The sequence below is a fragment of the Danio rerio genome, chromosome 11 (genome assembly GCF_049306965.1).
Source record: "Danio rerio strain Tuebingen ecotype United States chromosome 11, GRCz12tu, whole genome shotgun sequence".
In the NCBI taxonomy this organism is placed as follows: domain Eukaryota; kingdom Metazoa; phylum Chordata; class Actinopteri; order Cypriniformes; family Danionidae; genus Danio; species Danio rerio.
In genome coordinates, this window is record NC_133186.1 from 46,580,001 (window position 1) to 46,595,000 (window position 15,000).

Sequence of the window (15,000 nt, forward strand, 5' to 3'; positions counted from 1 at the left end):
AATTAAATCAAATTAGATTATATTACATTAAATACTAATATCTTGAAAAATATCCAGGGGCTAATAATTCTGACTTCAACTGTATATATATATATATATATATATATATATATATATATATATAAATATATATATATATATATATATATATATATATATATATATATATATATATATATATATATATATAATATAATTATAATTAATTATAATATCATTATAATATATATTATTATTATTATTTATATATAATATAATAATATATATATAATAATATAATTATATATATATATATATATATATATATATATATATATATATATATATATATATATATATATATAGTGTGTGTGTGTGGGTGCACATAAAAATAAAGGAAAATAAAAATGCTTATAAATAACAAAAAAATAAAAAAAACAAATAAAGCCTAAAAAAATATGAAAACATCAAAACATAAAAATAAAAGCCCGTTCAAAATAGAAATAAATATGAGAACAAAACAATTAAAGTCCATTTAAAAATAATAATTATAATTATCAATTAACAATAATGTGTGTGTGTGTGTGTGTGTGTGTGGATATAATAAATAAAAAGAGGAATTAAGTGAATTAAAAATCAATAAAATCTTTAAAAAAATATATATAAATATAAAATAAAGGGTGATTAAAACTGTGAATAAACATCAAAATAAAAGCCCGTTCAAAATATAAATAAATTTGAAATTAAACTAATACAAATAAAAAAAAATGATTATAAAATTATCAAAATAAAAGCCATTTTTAAGCTAAATAAATATGAAAACTAACAAAAGCAAATGCAAACATAGCAATAATTTTAAAATTATCAAAAATAAAAGTCATTCATAATCTAAATAAGCATGAAAACAAACAAATACATTTTATAAACAGTAATAATTATAAAATTATGAAAATAAAAGCCATTTATAATTAAATAAACATGAAAACAAACAAAAAAATAAAAAACAGTAATAATTATAAAAATATCAAAATAAAAGCCCACTCAAAATCTAAATAAATGTGAAAACAAACAAATGAAAATTCATAAACAGTAATAATTATAAAATTAATAAAATAAAAGCCATTTATAATCTAAATAAACATGAAAACAAACAAACGCAAATTCATATATAGTAATTATAAAATTATGAAAATAAAAGCCATTTATAATCTAAATAAACATGAAAATAAACTAATTAAAATTCATAAACAATAATAATTATAAAAATGTAAAAATAAAAGCCATTTATAATCTAAATAAACATGAAAATAAACTAATTAAAATTCATAAACAGTAATAATTATAAAAATGTCAAAATAAAAGCACACTTAAAATCTAAATAAACATGAAAATAAACTAATTAAAATTCATAAACAGTAATAATTATAAAAATGTCAAAATAAAAGCACACTTAAAATCTAAATAAACATGAAAGCACTGCTCTGCTCTGACCTTCATGCCGAAGGTGAAGATGGTGATGATGATCTTAAAGGCAAGTGCGAGTGTGAGCTGCCAGAGGGCGCTGTAGACCCCAGGCCCTGCGGGTCGGTCAGGAATATCGTCCACCGGGCGGGTCATGTTGGGGCTGTTGATGTAATCACAGAGCTGCGAGGACTCCAGCGCTCCGCAGTCATTGAACAGCTCTGAGATCAGCTCGCTGGTGCTGCGGCGAGTGTACGGATTCGGGAAGGCCAGCACCGCAGTGATGCCCGTCACCGCCAGCACTTCCAGCACCGGGTATTTGCCCAGGCGGGTGGTTTTGCGGCGGCGGCACCAGGCGATGTTGCAGCGGATAAACAGTGTCCCCCAAAGGCCTCCGAACACCCCCAGCAGGATGAAGGGCACCAGCTCTGCCATGTACCAGGGTGTGTGGTACTCCACGTAGAACAGCACCAGGCGGTTGTTCCCAAATGGGTTGATGGAGCGCAGGGTGAAGGCGGCGACCAGAGCGGCGAAAAACGAGCGCCAGAGAGTCTTCAGAGGGAAATAATAGCTGACCTGCAGAGAGAGAGTTATCATGATTGATATGACATGCTTATTACATGCTTATTTAACACGTATTACACTGTAATTAGTCTTAAGATAAAAATAATAGCTGACCTACAGAGAGAAGTTAGCATGACTGATGATATTTGCTTATTACATGCTTACTACAAACTTACTACATGCTTATTACACTGTAATTAGTCTTCAGAAAAAAATAATAGCTGATCTGCAGAAAGAGTTATCATGATTGATATAACATGCTTATTACGTGCTTATGTAACCCTTATTACACTGTAATTAGTCTTTATTTAAAAATAATAGCTGACCTACGGAGAGAATTTAGCATGACTGATGATATTTGCTTATTACATGCTTACTACAAGCTTACTACATGCTTATTACACTGTAATTAGTCTTCAGAGGGAAATAATAGCTGATCTGCAGAGAGAGTTATCATGATTGATAAAACATGCTTATTACATGCTTATTTAACACGTATTACACTGTAATAAGTCTTTAGATAATAATAATAGCTGACCTACAGAGAGAAGTTAGCATGACTGATGATATTTGCTTATTACATGCTTACTACAAACTTACTACATGCTTATTACACTGTAATTAGTCTTCAGAAAAAAATAATAGCTGATCTGCAGAAAGAGTTATCATGATTGATATAACATGCTTATTACGTGCTTATGTAACCCTTATTACACTGTAATTAGTCTTTATTTAAAAATAATAGCTGACCTACGGAGAGAATTTAGCATGACTGATAATATATACTTAATACATGCTTATTACATGTTTATTATATGTCTATTACAGACTTACTACATGCTTATTACACTGCAAGTAGTCTTCAGAAGGCAATAATAGCTGACCTTTGAAGAGACGTTAGCATGATTGATATAACATGCTTATTACAATTATCAGAGGGAAATAATAGGTGAAATGAAGAGATGTTAGTATAACTGATGTTATATGCTTATTACATGCTTACTTAACACTCATTACACTGCTATTAGCCTTCAGAAGAAAATAATAACTGACCTACGGATAGTTAGCATGACTGATAATATATGCGTATTACATGCCTATTATATGCCTATTACAAGTTTACTACATGCTTATTACACTGTGATTAGTGGTCAGAGGTAAATAATAGCTGACCTGCGAAGAGACGTTAGCATATTTGATATAACATGCTTATTACATTGTTATTAGTCATCAGGGGGAAATTGTTGCTGAAATGTGGAGAGATGTTAGCATGACTGATGTTATATGCTTATTACATGGTTATTTAACACTTATTACACTGTAATTAGTCTTCAGGGGGAAATAATAGCTGACCTGCAGAGAGAAGTTAGCCTGACTGATGATATTTGCATATTACATGCTTATTGTGTGCTTATTACAAGCTTACTACATGCTTATTACACTGTAATTATAATTTAGAATGAATAAATAGCTGACCTACAGTGAAAAATTATCATGATTGCTAATATACACCTATTACATGCTTATTATGTGCTTATTACACTGTTATTACAGTCTTTAGTGGGAAATGATAGCTGAACTGTGGAAAAACGTTGGTATGACTAATATTATGCGCTTAATAAATGCTTATTACATACTTATTACGCGCTTACTAGACTTAGGCGGAAAATAATAGCTGACCTGAAGAGTGACGTTAGCATGACTGATATTACATGCTTAATACACGCTTATTACACACTTATTATGCGCTTATTACAGTCTTCAGTCAGAAATATTAACTGACCTGCAGAAAGATGCTAGCATGACTGATATTACATGCTTACTACATGCTTATTACACTGTTATTACAGTATTCAGAAGCAAATACTAGCCAAGCAGTGGAGTTACTGTTATTACACGCTTATTACACTGCTATTACAGTCTTCAGTGGGAAATAATAGCTGACCTGTGGAAAAACGTTGGTATGACTGATATTACATGCTTAATACATGCTTTTTACATGCTTCTTACAGTATTCAGAGGGAAATAACAGCTGACCTGTAGACGTTAACATGATTGCTATTATATACTTATAATATGCTTATTACACTGTTATTACAGTCGTCAGTAGGAAATACCAACTGAACTGCAGAGAAACATTAGCATAACTAATAGTACCTGTTTATTACATGCTTATTATATACTCACGTTTACTACACACTTATTACACTGTTATTACTGTTTTCAAGGGAAATAATAGCTGACCTAAGAAGAGATATTAGCATGACCAATATAATACGCTTATTACACTATTTTGTGTGTGTGTGTGTGTGTACATATGCACGAGTGAGTTTAAAGACACGTGTGTGTGTTCGCACCTCCTCCAAGCTGAACAGTACTCCTCCAATCGGAGCTCCAAATGCCACTGAGACACCAGCGGCCGCTGCAGCTGACAGCACCTGCAGCACAGCACATTTCAGCTTCATCCTGATGTGTGTGTTACAATCATTCAATGTGTGTGTGTTCTGCGCACCTCTCTGCGTTTGCCTTCATTCTTGCTGTACTTGGAGAAGAGGCTGCAGAAGAGGTTTCCACAGCAGCAGGCCACGTGGACCAGCGGACCCTCCTTCCCCAGACTGAGGCCTGAAGACACGGCCAGAACCAGCGTCACCGTCTTGATCAGCAGCGTCCACTTGCCCAGATACCCACGGATGATGAAGCCGCTCAGGATGGTCTTGATCTGCACACATGCACACACACACACACACGTGGGGTTTTCATGTTTTATGGGCACTCCTCATATATGTAATGGTGTTTCTACTGATATTGCTATACTTGTGGGGACATTTGGTCTTAAAGACACAAAAAAACACACACAAACACACACTCACTTACAGACAAACACACACTTTCTCTCTCTCTCTCTCTCTCTCTCTCTCTCTAAACTCTTAAACACACACAGTGAATTGTGCTGGATGTCTGTGTCTGTGTGTGTTTGTGTGTGTGCGTGTGTGTGTGTGTGTGTGTGTGTTTGTACCTCTGGTATTCCTGAACCGCAGGCGTACGGAGCAAACACTCGCACCAGAGACACGGCCAGGAAGGAGAAGAACAGAGCCCACAGCACGTACAGGAAGTAGTTCAGCACATACACACCAGCGCCCTGAACACACACACACACAGTACCAGTTTTTTTGTATTATCAAAAAATAAAAGGTTTGGAAAACTTTGGAATACTTTCCTGATAAATAAAAAGGAACACATTTTTCTGATTTTTAAAAACTATATTTGGCTTTTTATTTTTATATTAATATTGCTGTTTTTGTTTGTATTAATATTTGCATGTACTACTATTAAAAATTATTATTATTATCATTAATATTATTAATTATAATTATTATAATCATTATTTCTAAGCTAATCCCTTTTAAATGCATTATTTTAAAAGATATATAAATGAAAATATTTTTTAGGTTTAATAATTAATTTAATAAATTTTTCTCAAAAAATAAAATTGTGAATTTATTAAATAAGGTTTCAGGCTTAATGTGCCTGTAATAATTATAATAAAAAATAACAATAATAATTATTATTATTATGGTTATTATTTTTATATTAATAATAATAATTGTAAACAATTAATAAATATTATTATTAACAATAATAATTAATAAAAAATATTAATAAAAATATAAATAATATTATATATAAAAATATAAAAATATTTGTGTGTACTATTTGCATGCATTAATATAAAAATAATTATTAGAATTATAATTTTATAATTATAATCAATATAAATATTATTTCTAAGCTAATCCCTTTATTAAATACATTATTTTGAAAGATATATAAATGAAAATATTTAAAGTTTAATAATTAATTATTAAATATTTAATAAATTTGTTCTCAAAAAAATTGTGAATTTATTAAAAAAGGTTTCAGGTTTGCTGTGCTTGTAATAATAATAATAATAATAATAATAATAATAATAATAATAATAATAATAATGTAATAATTATTAAACAATTAATACATATTTTTATTAATAATAATAATTAATAAAAACATCAAATTTTTTAGATTTTTAAAAACGATTTATATTTGGCTACTTTTTATTATATTCATAGTGTTGTTTTCATTAATATTTGTGTGTACTATTTGCGTACATTACTATTAAAATAATTATTAGAATTATTAATTTATAATTATAATCATTATACATATTATTTTTAAGCTAATTTGTTTATTAAATACAATTTTTTAATTATATAAATAAAAATATTTACAACTTTAATAATTAATTTAATAAATTCTCAAAAATGTGATGACCCCAGATAAATAAAGAGACTAGGCCAAAAAGAAAATTAATGAATGAATAATTATTAACAATTACAATTCATAAATCTATTTAAAACAATGTAACTGTAATATCTCACTGTAAAATAAAATTTAAAACATCAATATTACATTACAACATGCTAAAATGTATATACTAGAAATAATGTTTTTATTTTACAGTGCGGCTTTATTTTGAACCATGCAGTGCATATCTTTTATTGAATTAACATGAAGCTTTTGTGACTTTATCATTGGCATATTTTAATTTGTGACTACACAATAAACACATTAAATAATAAAAACAGATCGACCACATTAAGCCCAGTACCTCTGTGTATCCGGTCATCAGCTCAGCCCATTTCTGCCACTGTGGACATTTGTCTCTGTCAGCGAAGGTGGTTTCGTTGGACGTCCAGCAGCACTGCTCATGACTGTACCAGAACGCAGATAAACACACGCCTTCCTTCAGATCCGTCATCCAATCAACAGCCAGATCGATCACTCCGGCCAGAGTGCCTGCGAGAGAAACCACAGAGAAAAGAAATGAGCTTATGATGCTTTATAACATGCACTTTAAAATCAGAAAGATTGAAAACATGTGGGCGGTGATTGACTTTAGGTGCGTCCCAAATCGCGTACTCATGCACTATTCTATGCCACTTTGTAGTACAAGTAGTGCATTCACACTCAATTATTCAGGAAGATGCAGTTATTCAACAGTTAAAAATAAGTGTGTAATGTTGAACACTTCACACACTCAATGCTCACAGCTTTGCTTCTGTAGCGGAAGGGGCGGTGCTACTGGTGAAGGAGGAGCTACTGATGAAGGGGCGGAGCTATTTGATGCTGAGCTTAGATTACTTTATTATTTTAGATTTTTTACTTTTATACATTTTTTGATGAATGGGCTACTTTATGATAATACTTTACATTTAAGTACAGCAGTTTTCTTTGAACTTTTTAAGAACAGTGCCAATTTTACTTAACTTTTAAAAGCACATTTTAATTTGAACGTTGACATTTTATTAATCTTTTTTTCTTTTCCTGTGAGTGTGTTATTGTTCAAACTATTTATTTTGTTTAAAGTGGCTGACAATAATTAATATTCATAATAAGAAGAATTAATCTGCCACGTTTGTGAACTGTGCAGAGCTGTAGCCGCTTAATTAGGCCTACTATGCATTTCAATACCAGACATTATGGTGGTACTTGGAGAGACCATTTTTTTCTGAGGTAGAGGTGAAAAAAGTTTGAGAAGCACTGCATTACAGTATTTGTTCATGTTAGTTAACATCAGCTAATAAAAATACAGGTGTTTGCTGTTAGTTTAATAGCTCACTGTGCATTAACTAATGTTAACAAGCATGAATTTGGATGTAAATAATGCATTAGTAAATATTGAACTCTGATTAATAAATGTAGTATCGTTCATTTTAGTAAATACATTAACTAATGAAACCGTATTGTGAAGTGTGACCTTATTAATTTATTTAATTACTGAGTACTAAATTATTATTATTATTATTATAATAATGATTATATTTCTTTGATAAAAAGAAAATTCACTTCAATCATTTCATGTGTCCTTAATGAATAAAAGTGAACACATTTTTAACAGTTTTCAATAATACAAATCATAAATTCCTGTTTCATGAAGTCACCTTATGATTATTATGTTTTTGAAGGATGAAGCAAAATAAAAAAAAAATAAACTTTACTATTTTAATTTTTTTTCTTTTTAATTGCAATGCTGTTTTAAAATATCACAATTTTTACTGCATTTCTGATTGAATAAATGCAGCCCTGGTGAGCAGAAACATTACAGTAAAAACGTGTTCCCAGCAGTGTGTGTTGAATCTATAAACTGAGATGCATACATTTAAATAATAAAGTTATGTGTGATGTCATGAGTGGGCGTGTCTCTGCACCTGACAGCAGGCCAATCAGGAGCATCACCAGCCACCCTGACCAGGCGTCCAGCAGACTCTTGATGAACTCCCAGATGGACTCTTTACTCTTACTGGTGATCTGTAAACGCACACACAATACACATGAAAAAGTGCTGATAACTGTCACTACGGGGATGTTTACACCTGGTCGGTTCATGCAATTTTTTCTGATGGAACATCTATCTAATTTGTGAATTTAATCTTTTTTTTGTTTTGTTTTTTACATTTGACCATGTGAATGCATTTATAAAAAAAATAATAAATATTTAAAAAAGAAAAAAAAACAATAGGGGCTAATAATTTTGACTTTAACTGTATATAATTGTATACACCTGTCCATTTTATGATCAGATACAGAGCTTGGACAATGAAACTGAAACACTGGCCAATTTAGTGTTGAGGGTTTAGGAGGTAAAGGAGACCCTGGACCATGCTAATTAATTATTGTGCTCTAAAACCATGCTTTCAGCTTTATTATCCAACCAATCCACTGTAGCTATTTGAGCAGAAAAAACACATGAAGTGACCAGGCGTAAACAGCCCCAAAATGAGTGTAGCTTTTGATATATGTTAGTCAATGCATTTAAATCAACAGTGAAAACCACAGTTAATATGTTAAAGTTAGCTAAGAAATGTGTTACAAACTCCATTTAATTAAAAAAAAATATTTTAATGCATTATTTCATGCATCAACTAAGGAATTAACATCATCCAAGATTAAATTTTTGTAGTTTGCATCATAAGTTTAGTTTAATTAACATTAACAAATGGAGTTTTATTGCACAGTATTAAAACAACCATAGGCAAATGAATAGTAAGAGCATTTTCAATCAATATATGCTGTATTTAAGCCAACAATCTGAATAATTTTAAAAGACTCCAAAATTTGAATAATATTTAATTATTCATGTCATTTTAAAGTGCGCATTATATAAATAATATACATGTTCATTATCACCATATATTAAAATATGTAATCTCAGCTAGGGCTGCACGATATATCCTTTCAATAAAATCGTTATGGCAATGTGTGTGTCGGCAACAGTCACTTAGTCAAATAGTCAATTGGATTATAGTTGATCAGCACGGCAGTTGAGAGTACATGAGATTTGTGGAGTCACTGCAAAGTATGACCATAACAGAGTTAAACTTTATCATTTGCTTGTGTTTTAAAGGCATTTCAAGAGAGGTTAAGGGTGCGTTCACACCTGTGAATCGATTCAGTTGTTCTGAAACGGAGATTACAATTGTTACATTGTTGCTCTTTGCTCTTGGAGCGGTTCGCTTTCACACTGCAAAGTTTCTAATCGGACCAAAAGAGCTAAAACAAGTCACGTGCGAGTAAACTCTCCTCACATTGGTCAGAGTGTCAGGGTTTATTTTGCAGCGTCCCGCTCAGCTGTCAGGAGAGGTGGTGGTTTGGTGGTGATTGACAGGGTGTGCGCGACGTGTCTGAGGAGAGACGCGGTAGGGAGGGGTGAGAAGGGTGCGCGACGATGCCTATTTGAGGACCGGGAGGGAGACGCGAGATTACCGGAAGATCATCACTCGTTTGCGGGCATCCAGAGACTCACGAAACTTCCCGCCATACTCATAATTCTCTCTTCATATAGCCGTATGCCTATTACATATCCATAAAACACTGTGATATAACCGCGCTCGGATCTGATCACTTTCTCACTGTAATCGAACCGCTACAGGGTTCGTTTCAATCCAGCCGAGACCACCTCACTCAAGCGATCTCGGAGCGATTACTGTGGCGCGGAACAGAGCGTGATTGCCCTGTTCACATATGCCAAACGAACCGCGCTAACTGGGCAAACGAGACACGTTCCCAAACAAAAGTGTAGGTGTGAAAGCACCCTAAAGCATTCAGGAACAAAAAAGCACAACTTTAATGAGGAAAAATTTAACTACAAAATAAGAATATAAACTAGTACTATTTTACATTTTACTATACAATTCTTTCCAAATACAGCTATTCAAGTCATATAGTGAAAATGTATTCATATTGCAATATATATTGCATAAAAACAAAATATCATAATGTCAGATTTGTCCAGTATCATGCAGCCCTAAAATCAGCATATGAGCGTCAGGCGGTCGGCTTTACCTTGCGGTGTCTGTCTGTGTCTTTGGACTTCTCTCGGAGCCAGTCGATGGTGTGAAAGTCCTCATAAGTGCCAACATCTGGAAATGGTTCATCTAAGAAGTCCATCAGGTTCCCGGCGCCGTTCATCTCCTCAGTGGGAGTCGCACTGCTGATGCCTGAAAAACAACATTTTATTAGTTTATTAGTAAATATATTACTAAAATTATACTACACTGCCTGAAAAAAGCCTTCGATCTGGGGTTGTCGATCCCAGTTGTAAGAGCAACAAATACTAACTTGACTTCTAGTTGATCATTTGTAAACTATATATATACTGGACTTACCTCATACCTTACTGTACTAATTAAATAATTAAAAATCAAGGCATGATCATATTTTATTGTGGTCAAATAAGCGTCATCTAGAGGCCTTTGCCTTTCATATAAGACACTTCTGATGCCAAATGCTCAACTAGAAGTCAAGTTATTATTTGTTGTCCCTAAAACTTGGATAGGCGACAAGACTTTTGTCAGGTAGTAATCTAAAAAAGGAATCATAACAAAAAAAAATGTAAATAAAATACAAAATAGAAGAAAACATTAAAATAATTCAAGATTATTTTGATGAATATTGAATATACTGAAGTGATAAGTAATACTGAATTTGACATATATATATATATATATATATATATATATATATATATATATATATATATATATATATATAATTATTTATATTTCATATATTTTCCCTCAAAACATTTATAACAGTTTTAATAAATAATTCCTACTATTTTCTTTTTATTTTAACCATAATTACCATATATAATATTTTATTAGTTATTCTGCAGGATACTTGTATTTAGCTTTAAGCACAATTTAAAGGCTTAACTGGATTAATTAGGTTAACTAGGAAAGTTTGTTTAATTAGGCAAATCATTGGACAAAAACAACAATGTATTATTGTTCACAATTTTATATTTATTTGTCTATATTTTTCTCTTTAACATATATATCCTTACTGCTATACTATATAACTGTATTAATTTTATGCTTTATATTTACACATTTTATTTAGTCTAAAACACAAATTTCAAGCATGTAAGCAGAAATGTAAACATTTTTAAGCTGTGAAAAATAACACAGAACTGCAATAGTGATTCTTGCAGCATTTCTAAATTAATGTGCTACTGTAGTACATAAACAATTAAAAAACCACATTTTACCTTTACAGTAACATTTTACATAGACATTTGATTAACATAATATAGTATTACTATACCATTAGATAGTAAAATCACTGATATTACATACAATGGTGTAAATCCAAACACTTATAAGCACCAGCATGTTGTGTTATTTGAATTAATATGTATAATATGCACTGATTAGACTTGTAAACAAGGTGTATACCTAAAAATAATATACCAAATATAAACACAACAGAATGTAGACGCACGCTGAAGGCTTAATATAAATCAGATTTCACATGTGGATATACATTAATGACAGCAGTGTATTATTAAAAACATTAGCAGGAGCAAACCGAAATGCATTAGAGACAAAGAGCTAAAAACACGCCAGTGACGCACAGCAGGTGCAGATGTTAAATAAACAAACGATAATTCTCACCCTCAGCCTCCGCCATGTCGTCGTGTGTGTAATTAAATCAGATATACGGTGATATATAGTAGTGTTTATCCATCATAACATCAGAATAAACTGATGCGGCAGGACGTCGACATACAGTGATGACGTCAGGACGTCGTCTACACAGGCAGACGTCACTGCGCAGTGACAGCAAACAGGCACATTTTAAGAGCTGCGTTAAAAAATCTAAGGTTTTCTGACTTATATCATATAATGAATTATAAAATGTTCGAAGATAAATGTAAAAACGGATTGCACAATCGATTTTGATATCCAGTCTTCGCATGACACTCTGATTGGTTTATCCTGAGTCGCGGTGTGGAAAGTAACAGGTATCACGTGATCGTTTCTTAAGCAGCGAAATATTTTTTAACGGTCGTCTGAAAGGTGAGGTGAGTGTGCCACATCTTAGATATCTATATTTCGATATAAATTGTATTGTTAGAGTAATATTCAGTGTGTTTGCTTGCTAATAGCCAACAATTTCCTCACAAAGAAAACCGAACTGAAAAATTAGGTGGCTGAGAGAAATACTTTGACATTGAGGTAACAGTAGTCAAAACTTGTTTTACTATGTACAAAAAATACCTTAAAGTAAACTACATAAAATATCACATGACATAAGCAGACACGTACATAACACTTTCGTAACAAACGAATTAATAAAAACTAAAAAAAAAAAAAAAAATCTTTCTTTAAAAGTTTTCAATGTTAATTTAATAAAGTGTAATTTATTGCCAATAAGTCTATGGGGTCGTGTTAAGTCAATTCAGAGAAATTTAGGGCCCTTAAAAAATATGTAAAATTGTTGGATGCCTGAATTTAATCGACGAATGTTGAGTTGCTGTAGTTCAATAGGGTATATGCCGAGCTAGTGCTGTTCCCATGCTGATTCACTTCCGGTGAGCTGTTATTGTGAACTTTTTACCATGTTATACGGTTCCTTATACAGCATTGATGTTGTAATGTCATCAAAATACATTCAGTTAAATAAACGTTAGCATTTATTTAGTTGCTCAAGCGTAAAACGAGACAAAAAGCTGTTTACTCGCACGCGCCCGTCAGAATCGGCAGGCTAGCGCAGAAGCTCCATTGAATATACTGGGGTAAAATAAATGCTCATATTATAAAGATATGGCGGGGGAAATGTAATGTAATGCAGTGCTTCTTGTACAATCTGAGACCCACTTTAAATCGGATATCACTCAGCTAGTGGAGATCGCTGATTTTTAAAGAAAGCAGACCTTAAACGCACCGGATTTTGCATTGGCATTCAATTCGCCGGAAGCGCTTAACCCAGGTTACTGGCAAATTAAAAGTCCTATTAGCATGCTTCAGCATATACCCCATGGATAAAATACTGCTAGATTTGACGTCACGCTGCTTTGCTTACTGCAGTAACCAAGGAAACGCCATTATTCATACTCAAAGCCACAATGTAAAAAATCAGAAAACAGTATTGGAACGCTAATAAAAATGGCAGTCTGTCATGAGAAATCAAGATTGTTAATCAGTGTCTTTATAGATAGAATAACTCTTTTTAAAAGACGCTCAAGACAGTTCTGGAGGGAATAATAATATAAAAATAATAACTAACCACTATGATGGCTGACTTTGGCTGAGGCACAATGAGTAAAACAAAGTTTTAACTGTTTTGTCCATTAATGCACATTCCCATCATAGACATTTTTATCTGACCATTATCTGTTCAAACTAAATCACATCTTTGATGCCCAAGCTGTTCTCACCCTAAGTGTGTTACATCATGAGTGTTTTAAAAAGTTTATCCTTCTAGGATAAGTTTTTATGCACATTTTTAAAATGCACATCCTAGCTTTTCCATCAAGGACTTTTTATGCGATAATCCAAAATGCTCATAAAAATAGGCGACTGGAAGCATAGCTATTGGTATGAATTTAGTGGTCCTCAATATTGGCTTCAGGATTTTTTTGGTTGTAAGGGGGCTTATATCTCTTTATAGAGGGGGCTAAAAGATCATTTTTAGCGCTGAGTGATAGAAAATTCTTTCGGGGGTATGTCAGGGTTGAGCAAGTTTCTAATAGGGCTGCAGCCCCGTCAAACCCCCTCCTATCCCTGCCACTGATAGTCCCTAAATTTGCAAATATCAAACATCAAACCAATTTTATCCTGTTATATTTTTTAGCATTAAGATATGATGTGAAAACTTCAGCTGCAGCAGCAGATCAGTGTCGTTCTGAATCTCATCATCAGTGAATGCAGTTGTTGTTCAGCCCACCAGAGCCACACACACACACACAAACTAATGCTCCACCCAGCGCTCACTCTCTTTCTCAGTCTACTATATTGGATGTAGAGTAGGAGTTTTTTTCGTATTGTGATGCAGTTCCAGAAACAGATTTTAAATGAGAAAACAGTGCGTGTGGCTTGTTTTTTCTACTGTGAACTAATCACATGTAGTAAAGTAGGCATTACAATCTAACAGACCTTTAGCCTAAGCGCTCACTCTCTCTCAGTGTCTACGATCTAGTGTAGACAGGAGCAACTGATGGAGCCGGGGTTGTCTGCACTGGAACTGCTTGAAGTGTTTATTCTCTCTAATCTGAAAACAGAATCGATTCAGGACATTAAAGAATCAATTCAGATTCACTACAAGAATCATAATGCATCAATTAATCAATAATTTTATATATATGTAGGACTATTTTCCACTATGCGTAATGTCTAGGCAGCACATGAAGAGTTATATTTATAGCATCTGTTGACAGTTCTGTCATATACACCGTAAGGTACACCTTACTAGTGCCAGGTTGGACCCCTTTTGCTGCAGAACTGCCTTAATCCTACATGGCAGAGATTCAACAAGCTACTGGAAATATTCCTCAGAGATTTTGCTCCATATTGACATGATAGCATCACACAGTTGCTGCAGATTTGTCGGCTGCACATCCATGATGCCAATCTCCCGTTCACCACATCCCAAAGCTGCTCTATTGGATTGAGCTCT

At 32.7% G+C, this 15,000-nt stretch overlaps 1 protein-coding gene across 1 annotated transcript in view; it reads right to left on the reverse strand.

Moving 5' to 3' along the window:
- clcn4 (chloride channel, voltage-sensitive 4) overlaps positions 1–12,113 on the reverse strand; it is a 20,796-nt gene extending 8,683 nt beyond the window's left edge. Inside the window, 8 exon segments of the mRNA NM_001077318.1 lie at positions 1,471–2,016; positions 4,362–4,442; positions 4,517–4,723; positions 5,021–5,143; positions 6,650–6,837; positions 8,250–8,349; positions 10,384–10,538; positions 11,997–12,113. Of these exon segments, the coding sequence (NP_001070786.1) occupies positions 1,471–2,016; positions 4,362–4,442; positions 4,517–4,723; positions 5,021–5,143; positions 6,650–6,837; positions 8,250–8,349; positions 10,384–10,538; positions 11,997–12,012 (1,416 nt within the window). The 5' untranslated portion in view covers positions 12,013–12,113.
- Positions 12,114–15,000: the final 2,887 nt, after the last annotated feature.